This window comes from Salmo salar, chromosome ssa10 (genome assembly GCF_905237065.1).
Source record: "Salmo salar chromosome ssa10, Ssal_v3.1, whole genome shotgun sequence".
In the NCBI taxonomy this organism is placed as follows: domain Eukaryota; kingdom Metazoa; phylum Chordata; class Actinopteri; order Salmoniformes; family Salmonidae; genus Salmo; species Salmo salar.
This window is the reverse complement of record NC_059451.1, coordinates 18,075,424-18,087,956: the sequence shown is the minus strand read 5'-3', so window position 1 is coordinate 18,087,956 and position 12,533 is coordinate 18,075,424. Positions and strand designations below refer to the sequence as shown.

General features: G+C 45.3%; 1 protein-coding gene across 12 annotated transcripts in view; it reads left to right on the top strand.

The window, feature by feature from the left end:
• Positions 1-12,533, top strand: part of LOC106613666 (unconventional myosin-IXb) — a 114,175-nt gene that overhangs the window by 97,550 nt on the left and 4,092 nt on the right. For 8 of the 12 annotated variants that reach the window (XM_045687433.1, XM_045687442.1, XM_045687437.1 and 5 more), the window contains 18 exons: positions 55-212; positions 449-1,591; positions 1,738-1,807; positions 2,000-2,155; positions 3,093-3,193; positions 4,260-4,369; positions 7,052-7,203; positions 7,368-7,475; positions 7,574-7,744; positions 8,168-8,209; positions 8,790-8,901; positions 9,123-9,196; positions 9,318-9,510; positions 9,742-9,870; positions 10,124-10,229; positions 10,379-10,510; positions 11,720-11,843; positions 12,164-12,214. In XM_045687433.1, the coding sequence (XP_045543389.1) occupies positions 55-212; positions 449-1,591; positions 1,738-1,807; positions 2,000-2,155; positions 3,093-3,193; positions 4,260-4,369; positions 7,052-7,203; positions 7,368-7,475; positions 7,574-7,744; positions 8,168-8,209; positions 8,790-8,901; positions 9,123-9,196; positions 9,318-9,510; positions 9,742-9,870; positions 10,124-10,229; positions 10,379-10,510; positions 11,720-11,843; positions 12,164-12,214 (3,132 nt within the window). The remainder of the gene's footprint in view (positions 1-54; positions 213-448; positions 1,592-1,737; positions 1,808-1,999; positions 2,156-3,092; positions 3,194-4,259; positions 4,370-7,051; positions 7,204-7,367; positions 7,476-7,573; positions 7,745-8,167; positions 8,210-8,789; positions 8,902-9,122; positions 9,197-9,317; positions 9,511-9,741; positions 9,871-10,123; positions 10,230-10,378; positions 10,511-11,719; positions 11,844-12,163; positions 12,215-12,533) is intronic. The other 4 variants (XM_045687439.1, XM_045687435.1, XM_045687441.1 and 1 more) reach the window with 2 other exon arrangements.

The following is a 12,533-nucleotide window of genomic DNA, read 5'->3' as shown; positions in this document are numbered from 1 at the left end:
ATATTTCTGCAGACAGGCTAATAATGTGTTCTTGCCCCTGTTCGTCCCTTCCAGCGTGCATGGCGTAGGCAACACAAGGAGAGACGGTGTCAGGCGGCCACGCTGATTCAGGCCGTTTGGAGGGGCTCTAGACAGAGATCACAGTACCTCCGCAGGCGGACCAGCATCAAGAAGATACAGGCTCTGGCCAGAGGACACTCAGCACGGAGGAGGTACAGCACCAGGCCACACCATTGAAATACTTAATGTAGTATTTATAACGTTTGAAATGCCTCGAGCTACTGGTAAACAGTGACTAAGTTATTATTAACAACATCTCATGAATTCTGGTACTGGTGTTGCCAGAATCCCCACAGTTATTTGTTATAAATACTTCGACAATTCTAAGAGATGCCTAACATTGTGATATGGATGTTGAACCACCTCTGAATCATGTTGGACTTTACAGGTGCCATTCAATACGGGAAGACAGGAGGAAAAAGGAGGATGCGGAAGAGGAGGCCAGGAGGGAGGAAGCGGCAGCTAGGCTAGTGAGAGAGGCAGAGGAGGCAACCCGACTGGAAATGGATGCAGAAGAAGAGGCGTTCAGGAGAAAGAAAGAAGCAGAGTGGGAGGCCGCGGAGAGGAGGGAGAGGGAGAATGAAGAGGCAAGGCTGAGGCAGGCAGAAAGCGTCAATGAGGAACCTGAGACACAGGAGGAACCAGAGGCACCGGTGGCAGCTGAAAGGACTCTAGATGAGAGCCGACATTGGGACAAAGTGCCTGTCCAGGACAAGGAGGAGCAGAGGGAAGAAGTGGAAGATGGAGAAGCTGCAGCTAGTTCACCTCCTGAGAAGGTGGAAAAGGGGAAGGCCTCTGCAGTCTCCCAGCCTGATAAGGGCAACAGTACACAGGCTGAGGCTGGGCCCCAGCTGGAGGAGGAGAGCCAGGCTGTGGAGGAACAGGAGGAAGCCCACTCCGAGGAGGAGGGGACCACAGAGGCAGCTGCCTCCCACTCACCAGAGAGAGACAAGGGGGCTCAGGCGGCTGCGGAGGCTTCCCCCTCAACAGACCCCCAGTCGGGCCAGAAGAAGCTACGACCTCCCACCCTCCACAAGGTCCCAGCCTCCAGGAGCCAGGAGAAGAGGGAGCTTCGGCGCCAGCGGGGCCTGGAGCACAGCCAGAGAGAGAGTAAGCGGGTCGCCTCAGCAGTTACCAAGGAGGAGCCGGCCCCTAAGGTCATAGATCAGGAGGCAGCCAGCCGAGCCGAGGGAAAGCCAAAAGGCCGGCCGGAGAGAACGGACAGCAAGGAGATGGACCAGTACACCTTTGTAGCTTGGAAGAAGGAAGACAAGGGGAAGAAGGAAGCCAAAGCCGCCACCACCCCTGCTCCTATACGCCCCAGCACCTTACCCCTGAACCCCCCTGAGCCAATGGCTAACAGGAACGGCCATGAGGTCCTGGGTCCAGGCAACCTGACTCGCTACAGCCAACAGGACGCCATGAAGGAGAAGGCAGAGAAATGGAAGGGGAGGAAGATTGATGTACAACAACCAGAGAGTACCAGTCCTCCTGAGGCCCACAGCAAGGACAGGATAAAAAAATATTCACAGTACGACATTTCATGTTCTTCTTGATATCTACACTATACTTGCTTCAGGATGTCATTGTTTTTGCAACATGAGGAAGGACTGATGATTCTCCCAGTTATGAGCATGAATTTCCCTCATCTCTGTATCATACTTACTTTATTTCCAGGAGTGTTGGAAACTCGTTATCTTTTGATGCTATGTCCCCTGGATCGGCTGGTGCTACGTCAAACAGAGAGGTAACATGCTCGTTGCTCTAGTATTATACCCACCATGTTGTGTGCTTTGCCTTTTCTTATTAACTGTTAACCTTTTTTCATCAAATATGAGGGCAGCACATCAAATCTGAACAGGCTGAAGCTAGCCAATCACATCCTTCCTGCAAGGCATCTGAATGGAAGCTCAAAGTGTCGTTGTGCTTTTCTGGCTAGGTCAGATCACGTTACCGTAAACGTGCCAAACACAAACGTCGGCTAGCTCGTAGACGCTCGCCTTTTCAGAAAAGTTCAGAAGTGGACTATTGGACCTGCTTCCCTTTGTCCCCTGTGGGCCCAAGCAGGCCCTTGCACTCAAAGTCCATGGATAAGGTATAATCACAAAGCCGGAGCACAGCTTGCCACCTCAGAGAAACTGAGCCCTGCCAGCCAAAGCAAACCTGGTGCATCCTCGCACACCTTTGGCTCTTTATCTCTGGACTCCATTTTCTGCCCTTTTCTGCCATAGTGTTTAACCCCATCATCATACACTTCCTTAGATGTAACACAGAACATAATAAAGAGGCTTAGGAGTGTATACACTCCAGGGTTGATCAACTCCACAATTAAACCCTTTCTGGTCGACCGTCATGATTTAGCTTTTCGGGAGAGTTTGGGCAAGCCGTGTGTGTCATAATGGGCTATTTCACCCAGCAGTTAATCTTCTTTTATCAAATGTCATGTCCATGGCAGCAAAAAAAAAGTGTGTGTTATTAGGCAATGACTTTCCTGTAGATTATTAACACAACTCTCAATCTCCAATTTAATGATTTCATTTGTTATTTAAATAACAAGTGGTCCTAGATTATTTGTGGACTCAATAATTTGGCTTTCCCCAAATCCACCACAAAAAAAGGTCAATGTGCTGATGGGAATAAACATGGGTGTATTTTTCAGGTAATAAAATGAGAACGTCATCCATATTTGTGTATCAATTATGAGAAGTGGTGAACTTTTAAGGTAATTGTCCCCAAGATTGGGTGTTTCTGGAAGTTGGGTAGGTTTGTAACTCATGGAAATCTTTTGGAAGTTGTGTAGGTGGGGTTCTCATGGAAGTTTATTTTTGCTATTTGGTTGGGGCCATTCTTGATTGCTGGCATTGTCATCTCTTTCCTATCATACCTGAAACAAATGATCTATCACCATTGAGTTTCTAACAAGGCCTTATCTTCTCAAACTGTGCTTTTGAACACCTGTTCAATGGGAAGGGAATTGTGCAGTGTAGCTTGATTCCTCACATTGTTCTTCTTTTTTCTCCCTGTATCGCCAGTCTCCTACAGAGGATGGGTCAAAGGGCAGCATGAAGAGGAGGACCCATGACGCCTCAGGCCACCAGGACACTGTCCATACTCATCCTTCCACCCCAGAGAAGTACGCTGCTTCAGGGAAACTAATGGGAGATATTGTACAGCAGGATGGGGAACAGAATAGTCCTGCCTTGATTCATGGCTGATTCCTTTTGGGTTGTGAAAAGAGACTGGGTTGGACCTAGAAATATTGGTTTTGTTTATTTGGTGAGTCATAAGAGCGTTCCAAAAGCTTTTGGCAGGTCACAGCATAAAATGGTTTGGGAACTAGTGGTGTAGATTAGAACCTTACTTGGCCAATATTATGGTTTGATGCCTTGGGTTTTAGATGTCAAATCGCATACTTATGTCCTAAGGGTCTTCTGGATAACCCCAATGCTTGTGTGATGGTGATGTATAGAGGCTAATATAGTAACAGTGGAGGAAAACACTTCAGCAGACAATTTTGTCCACCCAGGAGGTCTGACTCAGATGGCCCATGGGAAAACACTTTCTTGTGTAATCAAACTGTCCAGCTCCATGTGGCTTGCTGCACAAACTAGAGTTTCCCATATATAGCTTTAGAGACAGTTTGTTATTGGATGGGATAAATTCCTTAACTTCATTTACTCTTTCATGAACTTTTTTGAATGTGCTGTGCCATGAGTTATCGGATTGGAAGATCGAATATTGCGCTTTGTTTTGATTTTGCTTTGGTTTGTTACCATGGTTCTCAGTGAGCCGAGTTGTAAACCCTGAAAATATGTGGTGCAGGACTGTACCGATGAGAAAATGTAGTACTGTAGTCTTACATACAAAAACCCTCACTGGTCTGCCTCTTGATATTCACACTTCATAAAGATGCAGCATTCACATCTCCCATATCTGTTCACTAAAACAAAGCATGTTCTATCCAATTCTCATGCATGGTGGCAGATGTGATCTATGTCTGAACAACGGGTACTCTTGTAATTGTCATACATGTTATTAGGATTCGATACATTACTCACCTGTGCCTATTTACTATAGTGCAGTCTCGCACCAAGAATTAGTCAAACCCATTAAAAACCCTAACACACGTTAATAACCCATGTTAGACTTACAGTGCATTTGCGTTGACTGAGTGTGGTGACAGTTTGATTGTGCTGTAGACCCTCAGGGTTCCTGAGGAAGATCCTGAAGAAACGGCCCCATAAGGAGCCTCAGACCCCTGACGATGTAGAACTGACCATGGCCCAGGCCCTGATCGAACGAGGAGAAGGTAAGCGGCACCTGGTCACAGCCAAATATGTGACCTGACCAGGAATAACTCTGTGTCCTAGTTCTACAATAGGTTACACAATAAGGCTCACATTATTTGTGCTGATCTGGTCTCGAATTGGCAGCGTTCTTAATCATGTGAAGGTTCTGGAAAAGTGCAGTGATGTAGGTAGGGGTGGATACAGGGTCAGCCACTTCCTGAACATGGGACCCAGAGAGAAAATCCAGGTGTTTGCTTTCAGGGTAAATAATGAGGCAAGTAGAATTAAGCTCTTATCAAAACAAAAATAGTTTGGACCTTTCATGAATCTGGCTCTAGCCTCTTGCTATGGCAGTGCATGAGAGTTTGGCGTTTAAGAGGGGTAAAAAGGGGATGGTATATCTACACATATCAACTGCTGTTGTCAGAGAACTGAATGTTCCTTTATCTACCATAACCCGCCTCCAACATAGTTTTAGAGAATTTGGCAGTACTTCCAACTGGCCTCACAACCGGAGACCACGTATAACCACGCCAGCCCAGGACCTACACATCCGGCTTCTACACCTACGTAATCGTCTGAGACCAGCCACCCGGAAAGCTGATGAAACTGAAGAGTATTTCTGTCTGTAATAAAGCCCTTTTGTGGGTAAAAAACGTATTCTGATTGGCTGGGCCTGGCAGGTGGGCATATGCCCTCCCAGGCCCACCCATTGCTGTGCCCCTACCCAGTCATGTGAAATCCATAGATTAGGGCCTAACGAATTTATTTCAATTGACTGATTTCCTTATATGAACTGTACAGTGGCTTGTGAAAGTATTCACCCCCTTGGCACTTTTCTTATTTTGTTGCCTTACAACCTGGAATTAAAATGGATTTCTGGGGGGTTTGTATCATTTGATTTACACAACATACCTACTACTTTCAAGATGCAAAATACTTTTTTTGTGTGAAACAAACAAGAAATAAGACAAAAAAACTGAAAGCTTGAGCGTGCATAACTATTCAAAGTCAATACTTGTAGAGCCACCTTTTGCAGCAATTACAGCTGCAATTCTCTTGGGGTATGTCTCTATAAGCTTGGCACATCTAGCCACTGGGATTTTTGGCCATTCTTCAAGGCAAAACTGCTCCAGCTCCTTCAAGTTGGATGGGTTCCGCTGGTGTACAGCAGTCTAAGTCATACCACAGATTCTGAATTGGATTGAGGTCTGGGCTTTGACTAGGCCATTCCAAGACATTTAAATGTTTCCCCTTAAACCACTTGAGTGTTGCTTTAGCAGTATGCTTAGGGTCATTGTCCTACTGGAAGGTGAACCTCCATCCCAGTCTCAAATCTCTGGAAGACTGAAACAGGTTTCCCTCAAGAATTTCCCTGTATTTAGAGTCATCGTTCAGTTCTGACCAGTTCCCCCGATGAAAAACATCCCCACAACATGATGCTGCCACCACCATGCTTCACTGTGGGGATGATATTCTCGGGGTGATGAAGTGTTGGGCTTGCGGCAGACATTTTCCTTGATGGCCAAAAAGCTAAATTTTAGTCTCATCTGACCAGAGTACCTTTTTCCATATGTTTGGGGAGTCTCCCACATGCCCCTTTTGGCAAACGCCATATGTGTTCGACAATGGCTTTTTTTACAGCTTAGCGGTCCTATGGACAGATACTCCAATCTCCGCTGTGGAGCTTTGCAGATCCTGCAGGGGTCTCTTTGTTGCCTCTCTGATTAATGCCGTCCTTGCCTGGTCTGTGAGTTTTGGTGGGCGGCCCTTTCTTGGCAAGTTTGTTGGGGTGCTTAATAATAATGGATTTAATGGTGCTCCGTGGGATGTTCAAAGTTTCAGAACTTTTTTTTATAACCCAACCCTGATCAGTACTTCTCCACAACTTTGTCCCTGACCTGTTTGGAGAGCTCCTTGGTCTTCATGGTGCCGCTTAGTGGTGTTGCAGACTCTGGGCCTTTCAGAACAGGTGTGTGTGTGTGTGTAATATATATACACACTGAGATCATGTGACAGATCATATGACTCTTAGATTGCACACAGGTGGACTGTATTTAACTAATTATGTGACTTCTGAAGGTAATTGGTTGCACCAGATCTTATTTAGCAAAGTGGGTGAAGAGCAAAGGGGGTGAATACATATTCACGCACCACTTTTCCGTTTTTGATTTTGTTGAATTTTTTTAAACAAGCCATTTTTATTTTTTTCACCAATTTGGACTTTTTTGTGTATGTCCATTACATGAAATTCAAATAAAAATCTATTTAAATTGCAGTTTGTAATGCAACAAAATAGGAAAAAAACACCAAGGGGGATGAATACTTTTGCAAGGCACTGTAACTCAGTGAAATTGTTGAAATTCTTACATGTTGCATTTATATTTGTGTTCACTATATATATATATATGTATGTATGTATGTGTGTGTATATATATATTTTATATATATATATATATATATATATATATATATATATATAAAATGCGCCCAGGTCCCAACAATCTACATTTTACAGCTTGTTGAACTTCTGAGTTTTAGAGCTTTGATGGCTATCAGATTCTATAGCAAAGTTAGATATCTTTATTCCAAGCACTGTTTGTTTTCAAATAATGTATTATGGTATTTGTACAAATTGACAACACTGCTCTCTCTCTCTTCCACACAACCCCGCCTCTCTCACACATCCCGCTCCCACCCAGACCCGGCAGGTGGAGGTCGGGCGGTGAGCCGGAACCCCACCATCAAGATCAGCCGGGCCACGCGGGTCTCAGAGCAGTGGAACGCCTCACTGGACCGGGAGATTACCAACGCCAACGAGCTCCGACACCTGGATGAGTTCCTGGGGAATCAGGTCGGACCGATTTTCTGCTTCTTCATACAGCTAAAGCCTAACTGTTACGAGGGTTGTTCTCCATGACACACCTTGTGTAGTTTCCAGGTGCATAGAGGTAAAATACACTTACTGTATGCTGCGCGATATTTTCAATTGACCATGTGTTTAATCTCTCTCTGTAGGTGAATGACTTCCGCTCCAGGGGGAAGCAGTTGTCGGCAACCGAGCACATCTTCATTACAGCCACCATGCAGTTCAGAGAGACCATCAAGGGAATGTACTCTCTCCCAGTATGTGGACACACACACACACTATGGATTATGAATGGGTGATGCTTTATGCATTTCTGACTCCCACTCTCGCTCTCGTTCTTTCCCGTGGTGGACAGAAACCCCACATTGGCTACAACGGTCTGATGCGTGGCTACCAGAATAAAGTGATCAGCCTGGCCGGAGACAAGCAGAAGGGTGAGGTGCAGCTGGTGGTCAACCTCTTTCAGTCTGTCCTGGACGGCTTCATACGGGGAGAGATCAAGAAGGAGGAGGCAGAACCAGCTAAGGTCAACTTGCTTATTTTGTCATATGGCTATTATCAAGGTTTTTTTCTGCGTCAAGAAGAGGCTTGACTTAGGTGGTAGGGGGCGTGGCAATGGGCGCAGTCTGCCGGTCAGCGCGGCTGAACATTTTAAAGGCCACCATCTTGGCGGTGTAGGCATTTTTAAGGCAATTTCCTGCAATTCTACACATTTTGCCATGGAGCGGAGAGAACATTTTGCAGTTTTAAAGCTAATTTCCTGCAATTCTATGCATTTTGCTATGACTAATGCTGTGCTTTGCTCAAATAGAAAAACAAAATCAAAACCATTAGTCATCAAAACCATTCACAAGGCTTTTGTAGAACCAGTGCCTCGTTGTATGATAAACACAGCATTGATTGATATATGGATTAAATAAATTAGGTATTGTGTTTGTCTGTATTTCAGCCTGATAAAACTCGGAAGAAGAGGCGCAAAAAATACAAGAGTGTAAGTACAAAGGATCAGCCCTAAAATCTGTCCACTCTGTTCTCAATATGGCAAGAAACATGTAACTGCCAAAATAAAGGAAACACCAACATAGTGTCTCAATAGGGCGTTGGGCCACCATGAGCCAGAACACCTTCAATGCACCTTGGCATAGATTCTATAAGTGTCTGGAACTCTACTGTTTTGTTGATGGGGAAACGCTGTCTCAGGCACCGCTTCAGAATCTCCCATAAGTGTTAAATTGGGTTGAGATCTCATGACTGAGACGGCCATGGCATATGGTTTACATTGTTTTCATGCTCATCAAACCATTCAGTGACCATTCGGGCCCTGTGGATGGGGGCATTGTCATCCTATGGGGGCATTGCCATGGTAGCCAAAATAATGGCCTGCCCAGAACGTTTATATATGTTCCTAAGTATGATGGGATATAATTGCTTAATGAACTCAGGAACCACACCGATGTGGAAGCAACTGCTAATTTACTCAAGTGTTTCCATTATTTTGGCAGGTACCGGTATGTATTCAATGAAATTACTCTCTAAAGATTTATTTCAATGGTCCTGTGGTTATGGTTTAGATGGAGAACCCTTTGGACCATGTGTTCAGCACGTACCAGGTTAACATCATGCAGTCCTGTGACCAGTGCAGCTCCTATATCTGGGGCATGGAGAAAGCCTGCATGTGTAGCTGTGAGTACCACTCAACAAAAATAGAGCTACAATCTATCTGCAATATTAAAGCTGATTTAGCCCCTAGATCACACACACATACACACACACACAAATATTCAGACAATATTCAAGTAACAAGTACGACACTCCAAATGATTGTGAATGTTGAGAATAGTTTTTACATTCTTCTGAGCCCCACCGTGAACACAAATGCTAAGTTAATATTTGTATTCCTCCAGATTGCAAGATGGTGTGCCACAAGAAGTGCCTCTGCAAAATTGTCACAGACTGCTCCACGTTTTGTGTCAAAAAGGTAAACTTTTTAACGCTCATTCTTGGACCATGATTTAGGTTGGCTGATGTCAAGTCAGGATTGGTCCCTATGTTACGCCTATGTGACTAACCTGCCACTGATGTTTGGCATCTGAATGCAGAGTGATGAGGAGTCTGGAGGCCTGCACTTTGGGGTGCGAGTCTGTCACCTGACCAGCGACAAGAACCCTGTTCCCGTGGTGCTGGAGATAATGCTGGAGCACGTGGAGATGAACGGCCTGTACACGGAGGGGATCTACCGCAAGTCTGGCTCTGCCAACCGCATGAAGGAGCTCCACCAGCTAATGGAGACTGGTAAGGACCAGCCATAGCATAAACAGTATAGCAGTACTTTCAAGAGAGCTACAAAGATATTGAAGGGTAACACTTGAAGGGTTCTACGTAAGACGTACTTAACATGTACCGCCTGCACAAGCACCAGAGTATTTGTTTTTGTTTTATTTCATAAAGATCTTGTGTTTGACGAAGTATGCCTCTTCATGTTCCCATTCCATGACTTGTTTAATGGTTGATGTTGTGTGGCAGACCCCCACGCTGTGTGCCTGGAGGACTACCCCATCCACACAGTGACAGGGCTGGTCAAACAGTGGCTGAGGGAGCTGCCTGACCCCCTCATGACCTTCATTCATTACAATGACTTCCTTCGGGCCGTAGGTGAGTCCTGTTATAACGCTAGGTTTAGACAAAACTCTGCCCCGCTATAGACCGTGGCTCTTCTCCAGGATTGAGAGAGATGGCTACTCTTCTTTTCTTCTTCAGCCCCTATATCAGCCCATGTGGGTTATGCTTTCCTTTGTATATTCTACTGAGCTATTCTACTGCATGTTGAAATGTGGTGTAATATTGTCGCGTGTCATTGCGTTACATTTGTTGTTGATCCAAATGTTGGTATTTGTCTCCTTTCCAGAACATCCTGAAAAGCAAGAACAGCTACATGCCATCTACAAAGTGTTGGAACAACTCCCCAGCGCATGCTTCAACACCTTGGAAAGGCTCGTCTTCCATCTAGTCAGGTGCGATATTCATGGCCGGGGCTCTCGATTGGTTGAATAAAGGATTAATGACAAACAATACCATGCTCAGTGTATGTTGCTGGACGAATACAATTTCAAAGGACACATTTTCCCCCTCAAACATGAGTAACGTTTATTTCCTCTCCCAGAGTGTCTAAGGAGGAGTCTCACAACCGCATGTCTCCCAACTCCCTGGCCATCGTGTTTGCCCCCTGCATCCTCCGCTGTCCAGACAGCGCCGACCCGCTCATGAGCATGAGGGACGTGGCCAAGACCACCACGTAAGTCTCTCTATGATCACTGCATAGACCGGAACCACTGTTACTTTATATATCTGGAACAACTGTTTAAATCAATTAAAATGACACATTAAGCATCTCCAATCCAAAATTAAATCTAGAATCGGCTTCCTATTTCGCAACAAAGCCTCCTTCACTCACGCTGCCAAACATACCCTCGTAAAACTGACTATCCTACTGATCCTTGACTCCGGCGATGTCATTTACAAAATAGCCTCCAACACTCTACTCAGCAAATTGGATGCAGTCTATCACAGTGCCATCCGTTTTGTCACCAAAGTCCCATATACTACCGACCACTGCGACCTGTATGCTCTCGTTGGCTGGCCCTCGCTTCATATTCGTTGCCAAACCCACTGGCTCCAGGCCATCTATAAGTCTTTGCTAGGTAAAGCCCCGCCTTATCTCAGCTCACTGGTCACCATAGCAGCACCCACCCGTAGCACGCGCTCCAGCAGGTATATTTCACTGGTCACAAAGCCACTTCCTCCTTAAACTGCCTTTCCTTCCAGTTCTCTGCTGCCAATGACTGGAACGAACTGCAAAAATCTCTGAAGCTGGAGACTCATATCTCCCTCACTAGCTTTAAGCACACAGCTGTCAGAGCAGCTCACAGATCACTGCACCTGTACATAGCCCATCTGTAATATAGCCCATCCGACTTCCTCATCCCCATACTGTATTTATTTATTGATCTTGCTCCTTTGCACCCCATTATCTCTACTTGCTCATTCATCTTCTGCACATCAATCACTCCAGTGTTTTAATTGCTATATTGTAATTATTTCGCCACTATGGCCTATTTATTGCCTTACCCTACCTCATTTGCACACACTGTATATAGACTTTTTCTATTGTATTATTGACTGTTTGTTTATTCCATGTGTAACTCTGTTGTTTGTGTCGCACTGCTTTGCTTTATCTTGGCCAGGTCGCAGTTGTAAATGAGAACTTGTTCTCAACTAGCCTACCTGGTTAAATAAAGGGGAAATTAAAAAAGGGGAAAGAAATACAATAAGATAAATGGTCCATTTTTAGAATGAATTTGATTGATCTCAACCCTAGTCTTTTGCTGTTATCAAGTGATTATTTTGTTCAGGCAACTAGGTAGGACACTCACTCTATGGAAAACAATGCAGTGCCTTTAACACAATAGAATTGGATGACTAACATGTAATGTCTGTGTCCCAGGTGTGTGGAGATGCTGATCAACGAGCAGATCCGAAGCTACAACGAGAAGATGGAAGAGATTGAACAGCTGGAGTATGCCGAGGCTCTGGCCGTCAACCAGCTCAAACTCAAGAGGCAGAACACGGTACGCACAATGCTACGTGCCTTGGTCTGTCTGAACAATACCCAGGGTTGGGGTCAATCCCATGTCAATTCAGGAAGTCAACTGACATTTCAATGTGTTTTTCTCAATGCCTCGCTATGAGAAACATCTGGAATTTGAATTTCTGTTTACTTCCTGAGTTGAAATGGGATTGACCCTGACACTTACCAGGTCCGTAGACTCACTAGGCAAACCGACCATAGTCACGGACTTGATGTACTGTTGGGCAGTGTTCTACTCTCTATTGTCCCATGTCCACCATGGGTTACTGCTCATTGTTTTGTGGTTCTCCCTTTCTTCAGCTGCACTGGCATTTGCCCCTCAGGTTTTCTGCTCCGTACAAAGGAGTGGTGGTACGTATCCACTTAGCTCCAGTTCTCCTGGTAGCTAGATGCAGTTTGCCATGTCCACCCGTCTGTGCATGACGTGTAGTAGTTGATGACCCCCCCCCCCACCCCCTCCCCTCCTTTTCATACTAACTGATAGTATACAATATTGCAGGGGTCACCCAACTATGGTTTCGGAGAACTACTGGGCATGCAGGCTTTTGTTCCAGCCCAGCGTTAACACACCTAAGTCAACGAATGGTGGACCCGAGTAAAGACCATGATCAGCAGAGTTGTTAGTGCTGCACTGTGACAAAGGCTGCGTACCTTACCCGCTCTTAGTAGC